Here is a 27679-nt window from a genome sequence, read left to right on the forward strand (position 1 = left end):
GGTCAAACATATGAGCAACCTGTTAATATTTGAAATGTGATTTGGAAAAGAAGAGTAGATTGTCTTGATCTCCTCAAGACAAAGTCCATTTTTTTTAAGGTATGTCCAATAAACATCCTCAAAGGATATAGGGATTATTTAAATAAAATTGCTTTAGGCCAAATGTAGTGTTGATCCTTAGTATAACCACATAATAATGAAAACACTGCACATTTAGAAAGGGCTGGGGTGAATTTTATACCTGAATCTTCATTTTGTCTCTATTGATGAATTATTTTAGAGTCACAAGGGGATATTATAATATTTGTATAAAAAGAAGTTAGACAGGTTCTGCTTCCTATTATTGTTTTTAATTCTTCAGGCCTATTTAAATGCTGTGTCAATAAGGAAAAAAACAACAAAGTTCATTTAGTGTGCATCAGAACTTTCTCTAATACTAGCTGTATTTACCCTTGCTCAAAAATAGTGTACAAATTTCATATAAAGAAATAATACAAATATATTAGTAATAGTTCTGTTTATGGGCCAACTAAACTGAAAGAACTAAATATATTTTAGTTCAATAAGCAAATATTTTTTCCAGGTATCTTCTTTTTCTGTGTCATCTTCATTTGAAAAAGTCAGATCTAATGAGACAGGAAACATCAGATTCCCTATAAACACATAAGTAGCAGAAGTTTTACTAATTTGGAATTCCAATGGACAAAGGGATCTTACCTACAAGAAAAGTCAAGTGTTTAAAGCTTAGAGGGACAAGATTGTACTTGATGGATAGATAATTTCTTGAACTTTAGGGAGACTGGAAAGTGTTCAAATATGAGCAGACTGCAAATCTGTTTATTTAATAAGCTATATGTATCTTTTCTGACAGAGTGAACTCTTCTAAGATAGACATCTAATGAGGTGCTGTGGTTTGTCCATCATACCAGCAATGGCTCTTTCTATAATGTGGTATCACTGGTTGTGCTTTTGCTATCATGCTTACCTGGTAGGCAGATGTGGCTATAGATTTATATTAGGAGCTTTAGAGGAGTGACTGGTGAACTTAAAACTTCTTTAAGATTCTGGGCAGCACTCCCAAATTTCATATGGACCCCTCAGATAGATCAGTGTTACAGCTATTTAGAACAGGCAAAGAGCGTAAATATATTGTTTCTGTTTTGTGTTTGGCAAGAAGCATGCTAATGCACTCATGCCACTGAATTCATTGATGAATAAAGAAGAAATTAGCTGTTTGCTAGGGATAAAGTTTTTCAAAATTATCAAGTCTTGATCATTCCGACATGGAAGAAAAACGTAAACACTATAAAAGTCTGTAAAGAAAACACCCTTGGCTGAGGCACTTCACATACACTAACCAGCTTTTGAAATGAATTTTGGAGTGCTGGAGAAATTGCAGGAGCAGGAAAGCTGTGAATAGCTTACGAGTATTTCTACAGGGCCTGTTAACCTGACGTGAGCTCCAGGTGAAATAGTGGGAAAGGGCAAAGTATTTCAGTGATAAAATAATTGTGATAGGAACAGAATTAATGCTAGTCAGCGTGATTTTTGTAGCAAATAGGCCTGATTTCACTCTCTGAGAGATTACAGATGTAATCATACTGTGTAGATATCATATGCTTTAACTTCTGGAAGACATTCAGCTAGCACAGAGTACTACTGTTCATCTAAAATAGCTGGCACTGTAGCACACAGAGCCTATAAGCAAGGAATTAAAACCTGAAACTAGTGGTTTGGAAAAACAATGCCAATGACAAATAATTATCCAGTGAGGCTGTTCACAATTATGTTTTCCAAAGAGGAGTGCTCAAACCAAAGCAGTATTACAGTTTTATGTATAACCTGGACTTACACATTTGATAAAATATGCAGATGAGACAGAAGTATGGCATGATAGGTAATGATGCTGGGGTTGCAGAGTAACATGAATAGTTTGGTAAGCAGAACGAACCCATACAATTAGCTACTGGTTTAATATATTCGCATGCAGAGTTCTATATCTAAAAAAAATGCAGTTTATGAATATGGAGGGGAGGACATACCCTTGAAAACAGCAACTTTGAAAAGTGCTTATAAATCATATTGAACAACTGAGTCCCCGCAGACTTCTAATGTGATGTTTGAAGTAAAAAGGATTAACAAGAATTTATGAATCTATTCAGTGTGTAGGAGTAGGAAGCCAATTCTATGCTTATATAAGCTCTGATGGAGCCAGTACTAGGCTATTGTTTACAAGTCAGGTGTTGGTGTTTTTAACAGTAAAAGAAATGGAGGTGCAAGAAGAAAACCACAAAGATTATCTGAGCACTGGAAAAATGCCTTGCTGTGAAGGACAGAAAGAATTCCATTTGTTAAACTTATCAGTCTGAGAGGTAACAATTTTAGCACAGCAGTACTAACAGAAGGAGAATATTCCATCTATTAAAAAGTTTTTGATGTCAGAGAAGAAAGCATAAGAAAAACCAAGGACTAGAAGCTCCAGTCAACACCTTCACACTATCAATTAGGCAAAGATTAGCGTGCCAATTAGTCATCAACAGGTTTGATGCATTTCTACCCTTGAAATCTTCAAACATAATCTGTGTTCATTTCCAAAAGATAGGTTTTAACCTGGTTAGATTATTGATCCTAGACTCAGAGTATGATGCTTCCTTCTTCTACATAATAAAGTTTAGTGTATCTCCACACTGTATAGTATTTATTCTATTTTTGCACAGAAATAGTATGTCCTTAGACAGGCCCAATATAATTATTTTAAAGATAATGTGCCCAATATCTTTATGTATAAACCAGGAAAAGTTAAGCATATAACACTAGCAAAAAGTGTTTTCTGATTACAATTGTAAATTGAATATTATACAAGAGGGAACATTTTTTATTAATATGAAAAACCACTAGATGGCAGTGAAACATCCCTTAACAAATCCTCTGGCTGATAGCCTGATTATCCATATTTCTTAATCAAGACTTAAAAGGAATTCATGTACCATAGTATGAAGAACGTGAGAGACAAAAAATTCTGGTATTAGCAATTCTTTCTGTTTATGTACACAATACACCATTCACTGTTTATTTTATGATTATCTGAATTATCTTTATGAACTTAAATGTTCGGAGATTTTGTTTAAGGGAACTTAACCAGTACTGAATTATACCAAATGGTCTTTAGAATATGGAATTGAACACCGTTCCAACCCATAGTGTGATTTCTGGCTAGGTCTTGTTTTCCTCCTTCTAAATTAAATTTAGTTGAATAAATTACAGCAATTCTCTATTCTGAAGTGAAACAGAGGCTATGGGCTCCTCTCTCACTTGGAAATTGCATCAATACTGCTTGGAAATTTATAAGTGCATAGTAACAGGAATGATTGTTTCAGTAAAACCCAAGAAATATGCTGTGTACTTACAAAGACTCTTTTCTGGTATTTCATCCATTTAATAAACTATTTATATGTAAAATTCACTGAATCACAGAATAGCAGGAGTTGGGAGGGACTTCTGGGGAACATCTAGTCCAACCCCACTGCTAAAGCAGCATCACCTAGAACAGGTTGCACAGGATAATGTCCAGGCAGGTTTTGAAAGTCTCAAAAAAAGAAGGAGACTTCACAACCTTTCTGGGCAGCTTGTTCCAGGCCTCCAGCATCCTCTCAACACGAAAGTGTTTCCTTATGTTTAGGTGGAACTTCCTGTGTTCTAGTTTGTGACTGTTGCCCCTTGTCCTGCCGCTGGGCACCACTGAAAAGACACTAGCTCCACCCTCTTGACCCTGCACTCTAGGTACTTACAGCCACTGCTAAGATCCACTCTCAGTCTTTTATTCTCTAGGCTAAACAGACCTGGAGATTGATCACTGTAAAGACATTCCTTACAAATAGATAGATGTTGTCTTTAAATACTCAAGACATTAAGTGGAAAAAGAGAATCAGCTCACACTTCACACATCCAAAGACATTTTTAGGTTTCGCAGCTCTTCAGGTTTACAGACTTCTGTTGGTGGGAGCGATCATAGGAGTGGTGAGGCTGATGATATTGGGGAATTACTGTATAGGTCACTATACTGCACGTCAGCAGCAATCAGTTAAAGAAGCAGAACTACTACTTAAATACTCTACTGACAAACAGGGTATTGGTTGTTACATACTGAATGACTTCCTTTAGTAAGTTAAGAGACTATTATCACATCTCATTTCAGAGCAGAGGACTGGAACTATTTTGCTGGTCTCCTTTACCCTGTATCCGTTCATTGCATTGTCATCCTTGGAAGTGGGTGTGCAAGCATATCTACTAAACCTGTTACCTTTTCCACAGAAATCACCTGGAGGTGTTTTCTCTTACTAAAAGTTTCAGGGCAGGTTCCTATTTGCTACTTCAGCTCAGTCAGTGGAAGAATCGTTTCTCATGTAACAAACTCCTATCAAATTGGAGAAGACTGGTAAGCCAGTTGGCTCACTCTACACCTGAGCTAGTGTACTGACTTACTATGAGTTTAAGCTTGGACTAGCATGACAATAGAGAGATACCCTTTGTTTCACCCAAATTTACTCTAACTTGATACTATGGTATCAGTTAGAGCAGGAGGTGCCCAACAGGTAGACACTGAGATAAGCACATAGAGCTCTTCAAAATTCTAATGTTTTTAACCCCCATTATATAGTAAGTTCTAACACTTTACATTTGATTGAATCTGTAGCAGAAATACAGTGAATGGCAAATTCCAAAGCAGTGCTCTGTATCCTGTTGAAGGATGAGGAAGATCTGCTATGGATAGGCAGCAGTGCTGGTGAGGCACAGCATCCTTACCCAGGGAGACAGTGCTGGAACACCCCTTCTCTGTCTGGTCTCCCCCTGCTACCATTCTTGCAGGATCTGTGCTCCCAGGTTCTCTGCTCACCTTTGTGGTAGGAGTTGGCCTCGCAAGGACTTTGTAAATCTAGACATGTAATTCAGTCACAGGTTTTAAAAACAAATGTTCCTTTCCCTTGAGGTCTAATTTTTCAAGGCTAGGCAACTGCCAAAGTGTCAAGCTCTACATAGGCAACTGGCCCTGTAGAGGGAAACTGTCGCTTGCCTCTGTGAGAGAGGACCCCATAAACCAGACTAGCAGACCAGGGTTGTGTGCCCTCAGTTGACCATTTGCCTCCTCTGTCATACATAGGAATTTTTTTCTCACTGACTCAGTGTGTCATTCAGTTACAGGTACTTTTTTTCTTTATGACTTACTCTTTTTTCTTGCTGTTCTTCATTTGATAACATTAACTTGGCACTATCACCAATTCAATCACATTTATGTCAAACAATTAGATATCATTTGTGTGGGTACTGTTGCATTAGCTAACTGTAATTTTATTCTGTGGTCAGATATTCTAGTGATTTTCTTGGTAATCTTTGAATTGGCTGTTAATAAATAACATGAAAATGTGGTAGCTTACCTCCTTTTAATAAGAAACAAAATAACTGCATTTTGGGTTTTGTTGTTGTTTTTCCTCTCAGTTGTAGCTGTTTTTTGCTTCAAGAACAGGTTTGTATGTGGGTAAGTAAATCCAGTCATGGGAGAGCTGTGCTTTTTACACAGTTAAGTCACATCTCTCACTGTGGTTTGTGTTCTGTCTGCTGGCTTGTTGACTGTTGAGGTTCTTGAGTCTTTTGCTCCTCAGCGTGGCTTCTGGCCATGTCTTTGGCTTAGTATATCTCCCAGTTTCTTTGGCCCCTCTCCTTGGGTTGTCCTTGCTCTACCTCCAAACTCATTAAGTTTCTAAACCCATAATTTTGTAGATTCAGGGTTTAACAGACTTTCTCTTTTGAGCCTCTGTGGTCAGACCTAACTCCTCTTGGTTGGCAAACTCTTTTTCAAGTATCAGTGATTTTTCTAAGCCTTCTCAGGTCCATGGCCTGGATTAAGTATTTTCCTGTTAGATTTTTTTTAAACGGATCTTGGATTCTCCTTTGCAATAATCTGTTTGGATTTGGCTGCTGCTGCGAAGCATCTTTTCCAAAACATGGCTGGGAGCTGTGATTTGACAATAAAACAATCAGGCTGCTCAGCAGTGTCTTAGGAGAGTGGCCACAGCAGAGGAGAGGTGCTGTGGAGTCGGTGTGTAAGCCTGAGATAAAACTGCAATTCCTCAGGTCTTTTGTGAAGGATGTAGGGCTTGATACTTGTCAAATCTCAGTCGTTACCAGGTAAATTTAGTAATCTGTCTGTCTTTTTTCTTGGGCTATCTTCCTCTTTCTCATTAACTGCTTCAGGTATTTCTATGGCTTTAGTTCATCTTCTTTAGTCAGGAAAAGGGACAACTAATTCCTCTGCCTGCAGAGGTTCTGCTGAACTCTCACATATACAAGGTACATATATAATCTATCCTTTAAAAAACATAGTCATCTGTGAAACTATTTATAATAACTCTCTGTATATTTTCATGGCAATTTGGCAATGTTCTGTTCTTTAACATATTTATTAAACATGACAAAACAATTTGGTTCTTTTGCACTCATTTAAAAGATTACTCATCTTTGGTTTGAAACTTTTGAAGAAAATCCAAAACCCACAAACTTTTGCTGAGTTTTTAGTCTGCATCTTTCAAACAGAAATATTATATTTGTCCCAAATTACATTATTCATAAGACAGTGGTGACAAATGTATTTTTATACGTGGAGAAATTAGTATGTTTTACATTTACCCTGAAGCCACTGGTTTAGTCTGATATTATATTTTTTCAGAGCTGTTGAGGGATTTGTTTAGTTCAATGGGATTTGTATTGATTTCTGTTTCACTTTTTTTTTGTGAGTGTTATTCTTGTTTTGTGGTTATATTGATTCTGAGAGCTTCAGCCATCTGAGGGATTACAAATTTTGCTGTATTTATGCTGTAATTTTATTACAATAATCAAGAACTTAGACCTTTATGGCTATTAAAAAACGAAACATCCCCCCAACAAGCAAACAACATGACCCTTCCCAACTTGAAGTTTTAGGTGGTTTTCTGGAATCTGAAGTATCTCTGAAAAGGGTTTACCATATTTTTTTTCCCCAGATTTTTTTTCAGGTGACTTAGGGACATTAATTTATGCCATTAACTGATAGTTATTGGATGTTGTTCATTCCACCTGCCTGAAATGTATATGTAGAATGTTGGTATAAGCCAAAGAATTGTGTTTGGTGTCATATTTGAGTATTTAATCTGTGTGGACTAAACATTGGTATAAATATGAGATCATTGCAAAAGAGATGCAAGGGTTCTTGTAAGTAACAGCAACTGTAAGTAGATAAAGTAGGAGTTTAAAATAAGTTCTTCCTGGTTGATTAATCAATACACTTAACACAAGCAAGCTCCCTGAAATTAATAAAATGATCAGGATAAACTCAGCCATCCTAGCAAATCCTGAATTTCTATCTGTTTCCAGTAATTAAACCCAGAAACAGTACTGCTTTAGCTGTCTGTAGACACTGATACGCAAATGGATCACTTTGCAATATGCCCTGGATTTGATCAAAACCCACAAGCAGTGCTTGCCGAACTTTAAAAGAGTCAGATGATCCCACACAAATCAGAGAGACTAAGATATGTTAAAATTAAGCACTTGTTAAGAGGATCTGTCTTAAGGAAGAGACAAATAAAAACTTAGAAGGATATCAGTTCCAACAGCACTGGTTATTAAGAACTGTAATTCCAACCTCTTGAAATTATCCTAGCTAACCCAGTGGATCAGAACGCTCTTTGATACCAGATCAGACCTCACCAGAATCCAAACTGTAACTGTGTCCCAAGAGGAAAAAGCTTTCTCCATTGCAGGCAGAATTTGGTTAGCTTCCAAATGGGATTTATTCTTCCCTCCTTAATAAAACACCTTTTGCAGTTTCATGTGTGACAGACACCCTCTGTAGTTTGGAGAGCTCTGGGTGCAGAAAAACTAGTGGAGTAACTATCCATCCCACAGCCGCCCTAGGTGGGAAGCAGATTTAAAATTATTTGCTCACAGTGTTGGATGTGATGAGATGATGCCCAGAACAGTGAAGGCTTTCACGTGGTCCATTTGTAAGCCCTGAACCATAAAGTCAGTTTCTCCTGTGGGGCTGGGAACTGCTGCAGCAGCAGTTACATGTCCTGCATGCCCGGATGAATAGGGTTCCTCACTCAGTGGAAACTCTTCACCAGTTCTCTAGAAATGTGGACTTTTCATTAAGAATATGGTTTTATCATTTCTGCCAAGTGCTGAGGTTAGCACTCGGTATTTTGTGGGTTGTGAGAGAGGAAGGAAAGAAGACTTCTCATGTAATGAGAAGACAAGTGCTAAGCAACAGACTGGCTTAGCATCAATGGAGGCAACTACTGCTCATTAGATTTGGAAACTATTATGGGCTGTCATGCAGTATTGCTGGAGTTGAGCTGTTTCAGAGAACTTGTTACACAATTGCATTGTAAAGGTATAAACTAAATAGCCAAGTCCCTGTTGAGTATTTCCTGCTGGTGACAGCAGTCTTCCTCTCAGAGAAGACCACATCACTGCCTTAAAACCAGGAGAGCTTCCATTCCAGTCATATAGGAACATGGCTGTATGTGCAGTGGACTATGGACTGTTCAACATGGACAACAGAGAGGAAACTGAAGATGTATAGCTGTTGAACTTGAGGATAAAACACAACACCCCCACCCCTCTCCACCTTTAAATGAATACAACTTTATTTTAATTAAAAGTCAAGGCAGATACAAGCTGTGGTTTAATTGAACAGCAACAAAACAAAATCAAACCTGATAAAGCCTGAGTAAAATAGCTTTAAAATACTCAGGCTAGCTTCTGTGGCACTCCATATCATATGCCACATATTATTCATTTGTTTGAAGACTTTTTTTGTGATAGATTCTGGAAAAGAGAAAGAATTGAATTACAGAAAATGAAATCTAATTAATTCAGTCTCCTTTTTACAGTGTTTTTGAACATTGAGCTATTTGTATGTTTGTTTCTGAAGCTTGACAAGCTTAATAAAATTAATGGATAAAGTACAAGTAAGCTTCATTCCTCCAACAGAAACTTGAAACTGATCATAAAAGTGAATAATATGAATTTCCAGTGAGTGTTTTTCTCCTATAGATGTTAGTGGCAGCTGCACCTTCATACGGCCCAGTCAGGGGCTCTGAAACAGACCTTTAAAACCCCTTTATTTCCAAAAATGTGACTTCAAAATATTTTTTATCTTTGTATTGTTACATAGATTGACAATCAAGAAGCTTGAAGTTAGAACTTACATTTAGAGAAAAAACTTTTAATATTTTAAGTTTTTGTAAGGATTTTTTTCAGTAGACATAATATAATACATAAAAGAGTGTTATTATTATCCTATTTCTCCATATTTTCATCTTCTATTTAACCAACAGCTGGAGGTAAAATTCATTTAGCTCCTGAATGCATAAACTTTTGCAGTTTTCAAGAAACAAATGATTAGTACTCTTCCCCCAAATAGGTCTTTCTTGTGTTAAGACTGTATCTTTACATTCTTTTCTGTGCTTCCCTTTTCTTTGAAAAATTATATTCCTGAACATTCAGAAATAATAGGCTAAAACAAATGAGAATTGGAGTGCACCTGCAATGCAAGGATGTTTGGCTGTGTACATAGTACAAAAAACTGCTTATTTAAACCTACTTCTAGTCAAATTACACCTTTAAAACTAAAATTATCCAACATTTAAAATACGTAATGAAAATGACATACCATTTGCAGAATTTCAATTTCTGCTCGAAGAGTCTCACAAATACTTTCCCAGTCGTCATCTTTGCAATTTTCCAATTCTTTCTTAAGCCTGTGTCCAAAAATAAATTTTTGGATCAGAGAACTATTGCTTGGGTAAATATTTTTTTTCAGCTTTGGTCCTAATTGTCAATTTGACTTATGTGAGAAAACCCCCATTGATTTATTTGCATAATTATTTGCAGAGTTTAAGTTTGCTGGTTTTGTAGTTGGCAGTCCAATATGCTGCTCCTCACAATATTGTTGGATTTCATTCAGATCTGGCAATTGTGATGGCAATGTGAAGAACTTCAGAAAATGACATTTTGGGTTTTTGCAAAGTATATCTTGACTTTGTTAGGCAAATTTCTGGACTGTGTTGTTTTCATAAACCATGAAAAAATTATAGCCTCATTAGTCATCATTTTCTTTATTTAAACATGTGAATTTGAATGTTGATACTCAGGAAGTACCATATGTTACTGTTCTTGCTTTCTCTGGGTATCTATTTGTAGCTGCTGGTGCAGACAGAATATTGGACCCCTCTACTGACTTCTTTGATGTTGCTGCAGTTCTCTTCCCACTGCTCCTATTATTCTTCAGCACTTACTGTTTCCCAATAGTCTCAGCCAGGAATTCTCCACGTTTTTTAGAACGTGGACTAGTTTTAATATAGTTGGTTTTGTATTTAAAAGAGTATTTAGTCCCGCTAAAAGGATACACTTAAAATTTGCACATCAGTGACTGTAATGGTTTGAATTAATACTCAGTAGTCCAAGGGAAATCTATGCCAGAGCTTTCGGTAGTCTGATGAATGCAAGGTGATGAGATTATACTGAGTCTTTCCATGGCTGTCATAAGAAAAATGAGAAAGCTGGAATTGCTTACACTTAATACAGCAAACAATGTGACTATTCTGGGACACATAGACAGACTGAAAAAGAGGAGGAAAAGTATATATTCTGCTTCTCATTTAACAGCTAAGCTGATGCATCAAAGCATCTTGTTTTTTCTGAAGTTGAGAGACAGTAGCAACCATTTCTTCTTTTATATACTGTAATAGGGAATAAATTATTTAACCCTATTATATAGATGTTGCACCTCTTTAGCTGTCCCACTGCTGATAAGAATTTTTACTTTTCTACACAAGAAAATGGCTTTATTAAAAGTAAAATGAATGAGAGGAATAGCTGAGTCACCATGTGGCTTTAGAATAGTGGCATGACTGGACCATAAGTTAATTTTACTGTTTCTGTGGAACATGGAAATATCTTACCATCAGTATGGAAACAGTATGAGCTCTGTGTGTTTGTATGACAAAGGAGTAAATACCTCTTCTTTCAGGAGTATTTCTCCTGCATTTGTAATAAATACAAGTGTTTGAATAAAAGGAAATTATGAATTACACCTTAAGAAATGAAATATTGACTGTAATGTAGTACAGTGCTAGTTTACTGACCAATTTCATTGAGAGAGCTTAATTTCAAGAGCTAAGATCAGCTTCTGAACTTGATTAAATCAGCTTAACTTCATTACATTGCCTCCTCATTTTTTTTCTTTCTGTGGTCTCTGTTAGTCTGACATTAGAACCCTAATTTAAGACAAACAAAAGCCCTATTTTGCCTAATTGACTTTAGGAAAAGACACAGTCTGTTAATTTCAGAGAAAATTCTCTCTCATTGTCTTCCACATTGCAAAACTGATGCATTATCTGTTTGCAAGTTGTCAGCTAAGAAGGATACTAGTCCATGTTAGGTGTACGCTAAGGATAGAACAACCAGAAGATAAGCAGTGAGAGTTGCTTATCTGTGTCCTGGGATGGTGAATTAATTACTATTGATGATGTGCTTTGAAACTGTAACATTCTGTATATGGATTTAAAAATTTGATGTAAAATATAAAATTTTAAATGTGGTGACAGCGCAGCTCCTTACTGAGCATGCAGTAGAGGTGATAAAAAACATCCATTCAAATGTAGTGGTTAATTTTTACATTAATCAATTGATTCTGCTTTCAGGTCTTCCTTCTTTCTTATTTAGAAGATGGATAATTACAGTATGTGCCAGGAATATTATACTCACAAAACAAGGGCTGTCTGTTAGGTTACAGTCAGCACAATTAATGCATTGGAGGTGCCTGAGTTACTGAACAAATGATGAAGTTTTACCAGAAGGAATGTGAGACAATAGAACTATTAAAAAAATCCTTAATCTTAAAGCAAATTTATTTTTTTTCATTTTACACTTAAGATAAGCAAGACATTCATATTCCTCTTTCCACTATCAGATTGAATTTGTAAACCCATTATTCAAGGAACTATACTGTCTAGTTGGAGGACAGGTTTTCTGTCACCTTTGGAAATGGAAAGAGATGTACCTTTCGCCAGAACAAGGATTAATATGACAGTTATAGTCTCCTTATGGCTATGATAAAAAGCAAACCTCTTTAAAAAATAATCTGGAAAATCACATTAACATTTGGCATTTGGTGTCCTTCGGTTTTGTTTATTTCTAACGGTTTGGCCTCCTTGATGACAATAAAATACATCTTTTAAAGATGTCATTGCACTGAAATTAATAGTTTATTGGTAAGCTACAGCATCACAGGTAATGGCTTCTAATGAACAGCTGGAGTTGAAATGCCCCATTTGTGAAAAGAGGTTTGACTATTCCTTTGAAAAAGATTCAAGATAAATAGTGATAGCTAAACCTAGCCCTAAATCAAGTAGGTGGGACAAGAACATCAGCCCTTTATTGAATGCTAGTTTGCCTGAGACTGAGCTCTGCTAGCAGTGGTCCATTCTCCTTTACTCTTCAATGCCAGAAGTGACAAAGAGATGAAAAAGGAGGAGATCACTGAAGATGATTGATTTTTGCAGCTTTGAAATGAGCACAGCTATTAAATGTCATTGGCGCTTGTGGTTGATACCACTCTTGAATTTCAGCTGTATATATGCAGAAGACAAATAGGAAAAATAATTGTGAAATCAATGCATGCTGGTCTTATGAACTGAACTATGACGAAAAGAATGCCATTGTCAAACAGGTTTCTCTAAAAGTCATCCCCAGATTCAAATTACTGGATCAAGACTCGAGTAGCCAAAATGTATTCAATGAATAATTTTATATGAAGAGGTCTCAAAGAAGAAATAATTTGTGTGGAAGGCAGGGTGAATATGTATTTTTAGAGCCTTTTTTTTTTTTTTTCCCCTAAGTGGGGGAGAACAACCCTACTTTGTTATTGTTGGAGTTGCAGAAGGAGAAGACTGTTCCTTTGCATGTTTTTCTGACAAGTAAAACTTTCTTGTTCTTCTTTCTTTCTTGTCTTTGCCTTGTCTGTGACCACCATTTTATTTTTTAACCATAATACAAGGGAAAACATTAAAGTGTATTATAAAAGGGAACTGCTTGACACTGATATGCAGGGCATAGACTTTACAGTGCAAAAAAGTTCCAAGAAGCTGTAAATAAACTTGAGAGCATATATGTTGATTTTCCTGAATTTTATCATAAATCTCAGGAGAAACTTCTATTGAGGTTTTAAGACTTTATTGAGTCTGACGAAAAGTAAGAAGACTTGTTTATTGTCTCAAGCCAAAGTAGAGCTAACACAGAGCTAAGATTTTGCTAGATGTTTACAATTTGCTGACACTACTAAGCAGAAAATGTTATTGATACAGCTGAGGAAGTCAATAAATTCCAGACTATTATCAATTGATTGAGGAAGGGAGAAAATAAGTCCTAAATGGAATTCAGTATCTCAGAACATAAACTCAAGCACTTGAGCTGAACAAATAAATTATAAAAGTATGTGCTTGATGGAGCAGAAATAGAATAAATATTAAGTGATCTAGTAGTAATAATAAAAGCTAGCAAGAAGATGAAACATGAAAGCAAACAGGGTACTAAGCTACATAACAATGAGAATTGAATGTAAATTAAAATAAATAGAAATACCTTAGGTAAAATGAGAAAATTTCAGATTTGTTCTGGATCAAATCCTGATTGTAAATACATAAGTATCATTGATTAAAGTGTTTTGTGACTGCTACCAGGCAACTATTTATAAAAATAGTTCTAGGTCTTGAAAAGTGTGGTTTCTTTTTGTTTGGTTGGGTTTTGAAATTTATAGTCTTAAAATACATAAAACATCACAAGAAGTCTTTAAGTAATACATCATTATAGATGAATAAGCATGGAAAGGTTAAAGTACACTGAATTAAACTGCATTTATGATGAGCTTTGCTTTTGTGCAGACAGCAAACCAAAGTTATCTGGACTGCTTTCCATAGGAGCTGTAAGAACAAGTCACGCAGGAAAGAAAACATTTACAAGCATCAGAGACATCAAAACTGAAATGTATTTCTAGAGGTTAATAAGATTCTTACTGAAAGGCAGGAAAAATAAATATAGGTCAATGATCCTTCTAGTTCAAATATCTTGATTTTTCTGTTGTATAGGGAAAATAAGATCTGAGTTTGGATATATTAATATTGCTACAATATTAGTGAAATTAATATCCCTATATTGTACTGCTTTGTTTCCTGTGAACTATATATCAGAGTTAGAAAGAATTTAGAAATGTCCTTGCTCCCTTCTGCATTGTGGGCTCTCCATTCTGTGCTCATCTTCTGTGCTAAATGCACCTTCCTTGAAAAGTAGGTGGGAAGTTTGCACAGAATATTCCTACATCCTCCCAGTTTTTGTTGGAAATATCTCTTACTTTTATCTTTTCCACAGCTATATTTACTTTTGATGTTTATAGTTGTCTTCTGATTACACAGAATGCTCAGGCCTCTTTTCTTTGCTTCCAGGTACATATTATTGAAGTTCTTAGTTGTGTGATAGGTACATAAACTTGCACTGTATGTAATTATATTCCCTCTCTTTTTTTTTCAGTGACTCCAGTCTACAAGGTCTACAGTTTTTCAGTTTTATATTATTGTCTCAAAGCCCTTTCTATTCAAAGTCAGTATTTAAACATTAAGGCAGACCAAGTGTGACTGTAATTACCTTCTTCCAGCCCAAATATCTCTTTACTCAGACCTATTACTGTTATTACTATTAGACATTTCCTTACTCAAAATTTTTAATATGTTTTCCCCAGGTTAACAGGTAGTAGTATCCCATGTGGGATCACATCAAATACTTTACTAATGTCTAGATAGATGTCATTTGCATTTTCTTTCTCTAACCAATCATTTGTCTTATCACAGAGAGATATCATTAGTCTGACTTGATCTACTTTTTATAAAGCCATACTTCAATTTATAATGGAAACCTATTTTAACATAATTCAGACTATGATAGTTCCACTGGGTGCTCCTATTAAAAAGAAAAGCTTAAGAAATCGATGAGGAGATTGTAATTAAAAAACTCATTTTGAACCACATATATTACTCCAGAGGTTTCTATTTCCTGATTATAAAATTTAACATAAAATTAAATTCAAAATATTTTTTTTTAAAAACCACAAGAGCCATGCATGGCCTTTGGCAGTCCACTGTTAACATAAAACATTGTTCAGTTCTAATGAGCGTATTTCCTGTATGATTTGTATGAATGAAAGCATCCCTTTTTCCTTCTTAATTTTGGTATTGGAGTTTCTTTTTCTGCCTTACAAAGCTTAAGAAACATTTGATTCCTTTATTTTCAGGAATTAGGAAGCCTTCAACTATTACAAAGCACGCTGACTTCATGCACTTCCCCTCTGCAACTGCTTTTCTTAAGCAGAACAGAAATTCTGGTTTCAGAGAACCAGTTCTACATTTAGAAAAGTGTGAAAAAATACCAGTCTTAGGTAGAAACTGTTTGTTCTTAGATCTAAATAAGCTTTAATTAAAATTATTCCTTTTATTATTATTATTTCTAAGTTGCTTTACATAAGGCAACACATTAAAAAAATAAATATTTAACATAGTAAGTTGTTATAATGAATATAATATTGAGATGGCATAACTAGGAATATACAGGTGTCAGTCTCTGCTTGACTCTGTAATTGGTATGGTTCCACCTAAGTGATGCTGCTTGCTGAAATGTGACTCAAGGGAGCTGATGCCAGAGTTCTCTCCTGCTGTTTTGTGTTTGGGGTTGGCACTGGCAGAATGGATGATTAAAATAAGGCTTCTGATTGTAATTACAACTCTTTTCTGGAAAAACAAAATAAGCCCTCTTTTCTTAAATATTTCTCTGAATTATGCACCTGTCTCATGATATGAGACTTACCATTTCCAAGGTGCTTGCTTTAAGGAAGAGGGTCCAGTGTCTTCTCCATAACTGTATCTGTGCTTAACATTCAAATTTTGGTTAGCTTTTTCCTGTATCTGATGTGTATTAGAACAAACCTATAACTGCAGCACCAACAGCTGTTGGAATTACTGGTATGTGCTTCTCATGACCTTTTGTAATTCTTTGATGGATTTGGGAGAAATTTTATGAAACTGCAGACATTGTGTAGAGCATTTTTCTGAGATCAAAGATGAATTGCTGTAATTTGAATTAGCTGGCTACACTCTTCAGCTGAAATGCAATTTATTTTAAGATAGATACTTAATTGTAATGAAGATTCTTGCTTTGCCAGCTACTTTTGATATTGATTTTTAAGCTTGGGACTAGGTATGTGGTACAATAACAGACTTACAGGGTGATCTGGGAGCTACATATATCAGATTATTGATGCTGACTGTCTCTCACATTTGTTCTAAGGAAACACTAAAAACATTAGTATTTTTACTATTTAGAAAGTGGTGCATTTCCTGCTCTGTAAAAACAGAATCAAATTTTCTACTTATTTCATAGAAAAATAAGATGTATTTTTGATACACATTACTTGTGGCAAAATATTATCATCTCATATATATATATATATATATGACTTCCAGTAAAAACTAAAATACTACCTTAGCATTAGACACTGTTTGGGGGGAAAAAGCTTATCTTGTCAGGTTAAAAAGGGTTGTTTCTCAAATGTGGTTGTCATTTTGATTAAAGGAGTTATGTCCAGCACTCAGCTGTGCTGGACATAACTCCTTTAAGTATTTCATGCATTTTGAATGGAATTTATATGTAGGTACATGACATTATATCTTAATGTCACTACAAATATATCTTAATCTCACCCAATGCCAGGCAATGTGCAGATGACTCGTTTGTTGCACTGTTTCTGTGCAGTGTAGGCACAAGCCAGTGTATATGTATTTACCTGTGGGCTGTGCAACCCACAATAATTGGCTCATTGGATAATTCAGACTGGAAGAGTTGTCAGGAGGTCATCTAGCCCAATGTCCTTCTCAAAGCAGGGTCAGCTACAGGGTCAGACCTCAGGGCTTTATCAGGTCAAGTCTAAAAACCTTCAAGGGTTAAAACCATGCAGCCCCTCCAGGCAACCGTTTATTGTGAGGATAGTATAGCAAAGGAAAACAGATTTTCCATAAAATCTTTCTAACCCCCTCGTTTCATCTTATGCTTTTTCCATTTTGTCCTTCTGCTCTACAGCATTGTGCAGATCCTGGGTCCATCTTCTTGAAGACCTCCTTGTAGGTACTAGAGGGCAATCAGGTACATTCAGAGGGACTATTTATATACTGCACTATTTCTAGCATGTAATACTTTAAATTCCCTTTCATTCTCTTAATTCAGTAGTCCAAACCTAGAGGTGATGTGTAGGTTTTTTTAAAAAAAAGAAAAAATAATTGCTAGAGCTGTATAAGTCTGATAAGGTTTGGGGTAATTCTAAACATCACTATGACATGCAGAAGTAGACAAATGAACAAATGAGGACTGCCTGCTTGGCTCTGCTGAAAAGCAGAATCTATTATTGCTGACATGGAAGTAGAGTAAGATAGCTGTGTTGCTTCTGGCACATGGGCTAACTTGTTCAGGGCTATCTCTCAACAAAGCACTGAGCTCTTCTGATCCAAGGGAAGTGAAGGATTTGAATGATTTCCCTGGGATCTCATAGTGATCGCTGGAAGAACCAGGGATTAGCAATATAATATTTGCTCCTTCTGTACCTTATACACAGGAAACCTGTTATAGAAAACTAATTACACTAATCTGAATATTAAGTGGCATCATGGCAATAAACTACTCCAAGGGAAGTACGTTATTTAGAAGGAAGTTGACAACCTCATGTATCACAAACCCCAGTATATCACGATGGAATGAATAATGTAAAAGAGTGAATTATAACATGCTGTCTTACAGAATTGCTGCTCTTATTATTATTTACACCGTGCCTTCTACGTATTTGTTGAATGTGAAGTTTTTGCTACTGTATGCAGAATTGTGAGCTAATTAATTTTTAAGCTGAGGGAATTTTGGCCATGTCTCAACACCATGTCAGAGGTTGAAGAGAGTTAGTAATAGAGCTGATATATAATTTTCTTTCAAAAACTGATATTCAGCAAAAAATGGGCCTTTACTAAATTATCTTTCAGAAAAATGCTCAAAGTTCTCTTCAAAATTTTATCTAATTTCTGATAGAGAATATTTTGGAGATGCTTTGCTAGGAAGAGTTCTTTTCACTGTCAATTTATTTTTGAATATCCATAGACATATTCAGCTGGAACACCACAAAACAGGGAAAATGTGGTTAATTCTGTAATATGGAATAGGAAGAAATTTTATTCCTTGAAAAAAACCATTATTTTCTGTGTAGTGAAAATGTAAATATCACTTAAGCAAAGAGACATGAAACGAATCATTCCTACTCAGTGTCTGGGAAGTGATGTTCACTATTAAGGGAGACTGTGTAAGGTCTTCTATCTTGGTTAAATCTTCAAAATGTTGTTCTAAACCAGCTTAATTTGAAGGCAAATGGGAACTGATGATAGAGATCACAGGGAAAATAAATCTGCATTTAGTCGCTTCAGTACAAGGCCCATATGACCCAAAGAGTCAATCTGTGAGCAATCTGTTCCATTGCAACCAGGCTCTGCTGAGACAGACAGAAGTAGCACGTATAGCATGGGGTACTTCATCAGTACTTTGTGTGCCAACAGTATTTTCACAGAAACTTAAGAACTGGCCTTCCACTCAAGGACCAGTCTTTGTTCCTCCTCCAAGTTTGACTGACTTGCAAACAGTCAGTTTTTAGTTCATTGAAGTATGCATGTAAGGGTGAAAGGCTGTAACAACCAGGAATTTGTGTTCTGCAATAAAAATAAACTATTCATATCTGATTTCAGAGGAATATTGTACAGGAAAGGTGAAACAGTCATTGCCAGCAGGACTGGAATGCACTTACAGATCTAAAATTAAACTTAGGCACTTATTAATAAGAGACTCTTACCTTAAACATTCAGGATCAGTCTGAGGTTTTTCAGTGACTTGAACTTTTTCTGCTTCTAGATCTTTTGTCATTCTTTCAGCTTCTTTGATTGCTGTCTCAAGGTCTAAATATAAAATAAGAATTACCTTATAAGGATATATTAATCATCCATATTCAGAGACTTCTAATGTTTTCTAAATTTATCTTTTCTAATATTTCCTAATGAAACAGTCTGTAGGGTAAAGGCATCTGAATAACAAAAATGAATTATTTTATTATTGTAATTGATATGCATATGGCAATCTTCTAGAAAATTGTGTTCTTTTTCCCAAACAATTTATGACCATGTTTACATCCTGTCTTTCTTAGCTCTCTTTCCCATGGCTTGTTATTTACATATTTGTGAAAAAGTTACTAAACCACTTCTACATTATCTTTTATTAATCCAGATTTCAAAATCATCACTATTCCTTGTGATATCACAGAATCTGTATATTTTTAGTTTTTTCTTTTATAGAGTTTCCTGTGTCCTTGACACATTCCTCCCAGCTGTGTGTGTAGAATTTATGTACAGACTTTCATACATGAACACACAAAAGTCAGTGAAGAGTGGAGAGTTGAATTTACATCTCGCAGATCTACCACCTAGACCAAATCTGTCTTTATTAGCCCAAGCCACATTACTTGTTAAAAACTTGAATTTTAGTGACATTCTTTAATTATATGTTAGTGGGTTTTAAACAATATTTATGCAGATTTTAAGTTCCCTTCATAACAAAAAAAAAATCTCTAAGTATATAACTTACTATCAAAGTAAAAAGTTATTTTTCATATTTATAGCTTGTGATTCAGCAAATTTGTAGACCTCAGTATCACTGACATTTAAAATAAATCTTACTGAAATCCATAATATTTTTTACAACCATGTTTAGAATATAATTTATTATATAATGTAAAAATATATTAAAATCTTGCTTCTGTTTCTTGAGAAAAATAACTTGACTTAAAAGATTTTTTTGAAAGCATTTGTCACTCACAAATTGTTATAATAAGAAGTGGTTATCAGGCACACCTTTGAGTTTGTTTTGGAGAATAAACAAATCTTGCTTTAATTCGTTCTTCTGCAGCTGGAGTGCATTTAACTGAACATTGTTATGTTCCATTGACTCCATTTCTAAGAAAAAAAGGTATTTTTAATTTAAAATGCATTGCATTAGTCTTCACAGTATAATCTCAACTATTCTTAACTACTTCTAATCTTCGGCTCATCAAAAAGAACCTTAAATATAAACCTAAAATCAAATAAAATCAGTCACATAAAACCCAGTTCACAAGAAATTATGTGTCATATAATGTATTCATAACTATGAAAGAAAAGGGCTTTAGGTTTTAAAAAATATTATTAAGATATTTGACATATTTTGTTGACTGGGCATAGACAGAATGTTTTGCTCCAGAGTTACTTCAGCTATAAGGGAAGATGACTCATTGAATAGGTGGTAAATAGACACTCCTCAGCAGGACTAAAAAAGTCCCTTTATTTTAGTATTATGGATATTTGAACCTGACCATTGACAACATCTGGAATGAATTGTTATTGTTTCCCTAACAACTGGAGGTCCTCACATAATTTCTTTGTTATGAGGTACTTAAAAATGTCTCTTTAGTGTTGTCAGTGTGCTCAGTACTGTAGCAAACAAGTTGTACCTCAAAAAAGGTTCAGTTTAAAAGGATAGAATCAAGACAGCAACTGAACCTACAAAAGAATCTTAGTCACCTTTCATGTCCTACTGATCATTTGACTTATCAGATCTGCCTGAATATGTAAAATTTAGCCATTAAAAGTAACAGATGCCCCAAACACAGAGTGTTTTAGGGTTGTAGATCAGAATCAGAGACAAAGGAAATACAGAAGGAAGGTACCACCCAAGTACACACTCCAATATTTCAGCAACTTCATATCAGATATCATGAATTTGAAGTGCTGGCACTTGTTGAATGATATAATCATGAGTCTGGAAAGGACTTTAGGAGGTCATCTACAGCGTTCCTCCTCCGGAAGGCAGGATCAGCTGCACCTCTGTCATTTCTGACAGATCCTTCTCTAATCTGTTTTTGAAGACCTTTGGTAATGGAGACTCCTAATTCCTTTGGTAATGGAATCTCCTAAGGCAGGGTGTTTCAATTGTTCACTGCTCTTAGAAAGATTTCTAAACAGTCAGCAATGCTCTCCCCTATTGTGGTTTACATTTGTTACTTTTTAATCAGTTTATCCTAGGTATGGAGAATATATTCTTTTCCTTTTTCCAGAATCATTTCACTATTTGAAGACTGATACTCATCTTCCATCAGCCTTTTCTTTCATGGGTTAAATAGTCCTAATTTTTAATTTTTTGTTCTTCATATGTTCTCCAGACCTCTCATCACCCTCACTGGCCCCATGTGGATTCTCTCCAGCTGGTCCACGTTCTTTCTTGAAGTGTAATATCCAAACCTAGGTGCACAATACTCCAGCTAAGAGCTTAACTGCCCTAAATAGAGTGAAGGATTAATTTGTATGTCTTAGAGGTCAAAATTATGTTTATGTCTCAGTATGGTGTTGGCTTTCTGATGTCATTGACTCATGTTCAGCTGATGATCCATGACAACTCCAATTTCCATGATGAATTTTCAGTTTTTCAGTTTGACTCTCTGTTCTGAGAAATCTCATATTTTGTATCTTAACTCAAAGATTAAGTTATACCATTGCAATAAAAGACCAGTCCTAGAAGACATCTGCACATATAGTTTTTTTGAAGCAAAGGACATTTACATAGCTTAACCATAGGTGATTATAAGCAGTGCAAACCTAATATAGTAAGCTATGTATGACAGAGCACCTCTGTGCTGGTTGACATCAGACTTGGGGAGCCACTTCTGCAGGTCTGCTGCTCCTCATAAGGTTCCTAGTCAGAAAGGACTGAACAGAATAAAGAACAGAAGAGGCTTTAATTGCCCTTGTGTAATGTGCTAGGTCAAATCACACTCAGTTTAGCACTAAGAGGAAGCTCCAGACAGTAAGGATATGAAATGAAAATTATTGTTTTGCACGGCTATATTTTACTGATTTGTGTTCATTCTCTGGTAATACAAGATAAAATAGTTTAATGTAAGACTTACCGTTTTTCAGCAGAGCTACCTCATTCTCTAAATCATTTAATTCAGTCTTGACTTTTTTTTTAATCAGAAGTTCTCTATTACTTGTTAGTCCATACTCATTGTTAAATTCTGCTACTTCTTTAATAAAATTATCTTCCTCTTCAGTCATTTTTCTCTTTGAATCTGTCTGAAAAAAAGAAAGGGAAAACTGAATGTCCAGGTGAAAAAAGAAAGTCCCTGTTAAGCTAGGCAGACCTAAACACACTGTTGTTTATCCTTAAGCTTGTAGTATATATGTAGTATATTTACTTTTACTGACTTATGAGAACCAGAAAATGGTCTACAGCTCTATAATTTTGTCTGTTGCTTTAATTTTATTTATTTTTTATGAAAAAGTGAAGGATATATTCTTAATAATAAAAGTTTGAAAAAAATCACTACATTATGTTACAGGGTTATGCCAACAGTTTTTCAGTTCAATTGTTTACTGAAATTAGTAGAAAGTTCTGTTTATAGTCAGTACCATAGTATGGCCACTCTTTAAAAGAAAAAAAGTTATTAAATGAAATAAGGGTGGTGTTTATTCCTCTCAATAACGGTTTAAGTAAGCTGTTTAACTCTCTTGATACCTATCAAGAAAGCTACAGTTGATAGGAAGTTACAGTTTCATTTTCTAGAAAAAAAATTCTAAAGAGAAAGGCAATATTAAATTTATTTTAAAAATATCCTAACTGATTGATACATTAAATTAAATAAACCCTATGCACAGGAACAGAGAAATTATAAGATATGTATCAAACTTGACTGGTTACAATTAAAGGAAATTTTACAGTTTTTCAAAGGATTTTTAGCTTTCATACCTAAATAATATTTCTATGATACTTATTTTTCTTTCTTTGTATACATAGGATTTGGAATATTTTAGATGCTGAAAAAATTTTACTTAATTAAAATGATATCTGCCTAAATATTTAGGGTTAATACTGGTGATTCCTACTGAATGTTTAAAATATAGTTCTATTGATTTAAAGTATAAATGCATATGCAGAGAAGACTACTTGTGTGGTGTTTCTTAATATCCACAGGTCCAAGGATCCACGATAAAATAAGAGGAAGGCAATACTCCCATTGGCACGAGAGAACTGAAAAACTTGCTGTCTGTGCATGTTGTGAGTAGCTACCTTTTAAGAGGTGGCTGGGTGTGACTAGCATCAAAGAGATGGTGTGGTATGTCAAGATTCCTGAACTGTGGTGCTGGCCTCTCTGAGTTTTTCCTTTGATCTTTCTCAGTATGTTTTATTGTGGATGAGGCAGTCCAATTTAAGGTGAGACTTGCCTAGATTTCTTTTACAAAGAATTGGAGTTCAGTCTTAGAAAAGCAGGCATTAGAAAATGAAGTCAAGAATGTTAAATCAGCTTTGTATATAAACTGCAGCATACATTATCTTAAATCATGGATTAAATAGTGAGAATTTATACACATTTATATTGTCAAGTATGATAGAGAAAAAAATATTTTCCATATTTAAAACATTACTACTTCCATATTTCCAGATTTTAAAGCTCACAACTCTCATACAGTACAAAAAAGCTGTTTGAATACTGTAGCTGGAAACGTACAAAGATTTTAAGAAGACTACTTTTTTGATTTATAAGTTCAGCTTTCTGTTTCTCTAAGCTGTCTTCACGTTTCTTCAGAATTTCTAAGTAGAATTGTCTTTCAGATAGATGTTGAACCTTCCAAGAGAAAAAAAACCAAAGGTTATAATGAAAGGTTATTGTTTAATATGCTTTGATACTGTACATAAGGATCTTGGTCCAGTTAAAACACAGCTGGCATAGCTGCTGGACTAATAAAAGCATAACAGCTCTTCCCCCCCAGTGATCTTACAATATACCACTAAGCCTTTGAAAAGTATCCTTTCTTTAAAAGACACATTAAGTGCTGCTCTATCTATCTAAAATGGCATTTTAAAATCTGTTTAGGAGAATTTTCTTCAGGTTAAAACTAGGACAAGCATTGAGCATACAGCATCTTTTATACAACATAGTACAGTGTCCTCCATCTATGGTGTAAAGCTCATCACATACCAAATCAGACAATAATATCAGAGGGACAGGAGTCCAACATCATGGTTTGGACTGAATAAATGTACACATCATTAACTCTGTAATTCTACTGTTGCATATGTGAAGGAGGAAAGGATATGCTCATATTTTCCTGAGCATCATTTCTGAAATTCTTAGCCAAGGAAGTGTAATGTAATTAGCTCGTTGGTTGAAGACTGACCATAGCCCTCTCCCAAGGCCCAAACTTCTGTTTTGCATATAGTTTTATTTTTAGTTTTATTATTTTTAAACAGTAGTTTATCTGATTGAAGGGTATGCTGTTCAGCCATTGCATTTTCAAAATCTGGTGAAGATGTCCTCAATTTTGCAGCACATTTACTGTGTTATCATGTAACCTAAGTTAAGATATATAGTGGGGTACATTATAACAGCAGATAAATAGGGAGCAGCTAACTGTTGAAGACTCTTAACGGATGAAAATCTTTCATCTAATGAAGTGCAGAAAAAGGTCAAGAAAATTACTCAGACTGTAATACTCAGAAAAATGACTAGGGAAAGTAAAGTTAGCAGAGTTGCCCATGGACTGTAAAGGCACAGGGTAAGTAGCAGGAAGTAAATTGAATACTCGGGCTGACACATGACTGTGTGTGTAGAAGCAGAAAAGACTAAATAATAGTGCTAGTACAGAGGTAAAATAAAAAGATTGTAAAATTAAATAATTTAGAAGATTTTGGAGAGGGTGTAGATGAAGTGTATCTGATCAAAAAAGGGATGATAGTGGAATCAAATGCCCTAAGATGAAAACGTGAGAGTTGGAAAAGAAAGGACTAGATTTCTTCCTTATCCTTGATATGTTTGGCATGCTATGTGTCCATGAAGTGCTTGCCTCAGGAATATTTATTTTACATATTAATTCAAAGAGATGGTCTTATACCACTGTATTTATATTACTGAGCATAACTAGCTGCAGTGTAGTTCCTCCTTCTGTAAGGTGCCAGCTTTATGCATTTGCAACAGATTTGTGTTTTAAGAAATCATTGAACCATGGAAAGCAAAGTGCTGTAATTTGGGTTCTAATTACATGCTCCCTGATTTTACAGAAATGAGGTAAAAAAAAAAAATAGCATTTCCTAGGATTCTTTGACTGACCACAGGCAATCTCTGTGAAAATAGATGTCAGAACACTTTTGAACTCAGTCCCATCTGCTTGTTCAGGCATAAGCTGCTGTGCATGCATGTGCTTGGATATATGTGTTGATAAAGAAATGGCAGTTATTTGGTGCTGGACAAATTGAACAGCATTAGTAGAACAATATTATTTAATATTATTTGCATCACATTTACTATTGTAGACATATGTAACCTTAATTCCTGTGCTGAAAAATAAATTACTTTAAATAATTTCGATGACTATATAATCTTTAAACCTAAATACAGACTGAGATGCTTTTGCCCATTTTATTTGGTTTCTGTATTATTTTGTATCTATAAATGAATCCACGTCAAACTAAGCAAGCAAGTAAAACATATTTTTGTGGATATCAGTGAGAATATTGTTAACCCTGGTGGGTAAAGCACATAAGATTTAATTAAGAAGAGTTCTTCAGCTCTTCCCATTAGTTGTTTACAATAATGGCTCAACTCTTGGGACCTTCTGTACCTACCACATAAACCTTGATTATAAATCACAATGCACCAATAACATATTAGTAGTATAAACATAAAACTGTGATGTTCATAAATAAATTTATGAGCAAGACTACAAAGGACTTTCCGTAACAAGCAACACCCAGATATAATGTGTTGGTTAAATAATTTATTAAATCAGAGCACTTTTGGACTCTGAGATTGTGGCATGCATAAGTGCAAGCACTTAAGTAACTGCTTGCATGATTATAGTCTCAATTTGCAACCAGTAAATATTTCTAAATGAATTCCCTTTTATTCTGAGCCACTCACTGTAAAGTTGATATGTATTATGTGTATATTCAGTAGTCTTTTATAAAAGGCAGAAGATCCTGCTTTTCGAAGGGTCAAAATCATTCCCCAAATATTTATTTTCACAACTAGGTGAGGAAATATCCCAAAGGTTCTTGAAGATATCGAAGTGTTAGGATACAGCATTTCTGATTTCAAATGAGGGTCCCTATGGTTTTCTGTCGTGTATACACATTCTGCCAGCACAGATAATTAAAAGGACAGGGGATGAGAATTAATCTTCATTTTCAGGCACAAGCAAAGAGATTTTTTAAAAATTTGTAACCACAGGTATTAATAGTGAAGCTTAATCTGAAAAATGTCCAGTTTGGTTAAATGTAAAACAGAATAAAATCTTTAAAACACTAATTAGATCCAGAAACTTTCCTCTGTCCTTGGCATTCCTAGAAAATCTCTTAGGCCTTGTAAGCTCTAACTGTGAGCTCAGGCTCATGGGAAGATCTTTAGCACATGACTCAAGATCCTGCAAAGTAAACACAGGCACTATTTACATATATTTTCAGTGAAAGGCCTTTAATGATTGGCAGCGGGCAACCAAGGGATGGTTTCTGGGCCTCTGAAGGGCAGTGCCCTAAGAAGCTCCAGGACTGCAAAGACAGAGCTGCTCACACCATACTGATCAGTCTGCCCCAGCTGATGTCTGGTGGCTGCCTCTTGTGAACAGGCTGACCCGGCATGGTGTCCACACCCTGCCAGCCTCCCTCTGCAGAGCAGGAGTGACTTGGATGTGCATATGTGCTGTCTCCAGTGCTTCCAGAGTTTGGAAGCGTTACCAGGAAACACTCTTACCCCTGAGGTGAGCAAATAGCCAGGAGCCAGCTTGGAGGGTGAGGTTTGTGAGAGAGGAAAGATGTTGACAAATCTTTTTTCACTACAGAAACACCCAGTGTAAGTTTTCTCGATGCTGTGTTACTCAGTAGGTGAAACATATTCCTTGAAAAGTGTTTATGAATCTATTCCGGAAAGAATAGGTCATATATTTGCAAATAGAATGTATTTTGTTATGAAGTCTACTATAAACATGCCTGCTTACCTTTGTTTCTAATTTCATTTTTGCAGTGCTCAGCTCTTCTTTTATTTGGTTAATTTTTTCATAACTTCTGTTTATATCGAGTTTAGCTGCAAGGCAACAAAAACACGTAAGAACGTGTGCTCAGTTTGTAAAAGTTACATTCTTATAAAAACATGCCATTGGTAAGAAGCAGCCAGCCTGGCTACCTGCCAAGCTTTCGCTGACAAAATGACAGCACAGAGGGGCCACCCTGCTTGTCCCCTGGGGAACGGAGAGGCCATTAAATGGTCAGTGCTGCTCTCGGGCCCACGAGATGGCAGCCATGGGACAGACCTTGTTGGATGAGGCACCTTTTCTCCCTCGCCTGCTTCTCTGTGAACTGTATTTGCTGGAACAAAGCATCCAGGTTCATTTCTGCCTTCTTGTGGATTCTGTGGGTCCTCTGGGTCTTGCTGTCCCTGTGGAGG

The 27679-nt window shown here is 35.5% G+C and overlaps 1 protein-coding gene across 1 annotated transcript; it reads right to left on the reverse strand.

The window, feature by feature from the left end:
• Positions 1 to 8829: 8829 nt before the first annotated feature.
• CCDC172 (coiled-coil domain containing 172) lies at positions 8830 to 27624 on the reverse strand. The gene is made up of 8 exons (XM_008939069.1): positions 27546 to 27624; positions 27234 to 27319; positions 23753 to 23869; positions 22154 to 22319; positions 20067 to 20168; positions 19016 to 19118; positions 9710 to 9797; positions 8830 to 8862 (listed from the first exon to the last, which is right to left on the reverse strand). Exons 1-8 carry the CDS (start codon positions 27622 to 27624, stop codon positions 8830 to 8832), a joined length of 774 nt encoding a protein of 257 aa, XP_008937317.1.
• Between the last annotated feature and the right edge of the window lie 55 nt (positions 27625 to 27679).

The sequence above is a fragment of the Merops nubicus genome, unplaced genomic scaffold, assembly GCF_000691845.1.
Source record: "Merops nubicus isolate BGI_N331 unplaced genomic scaffold, ASM69184v1 scaffold1924, whole genome shotgun sequence".
In the NCBI taxonomy this organism is placed as follows: Eukaryota; Metazoa; Chordata; class Aves; order Coraciiformes; family Meropidae; genus Merops; species Merops nubicus.

Excerpts from the sequence above, each read along its gene's own strand:
- CCDC172 (XM_008939069.1), bottom strand. The coding sequence starts at position 27,624 with ATGAACCTGGATGCTTTGTTCCAGCAAATACAGTTCACAGAGAAGCAG. Across the intron at positions 19,119-20,066 it reads TCTCCAAAACAAACTCAAAG|ACCTTGAGACAGCAATCAAA; the intron begins GTGTGCCTGATA and ends TTTTATATTTAG. Across the intron at positions 9,798-19,015 it reads ACTGATCCTGAATGTTTAAG|GCTTAAGAAAGAATTGGAAA; the intron begins GTAAGAGTCTCT and ends TTTTGGACACAG.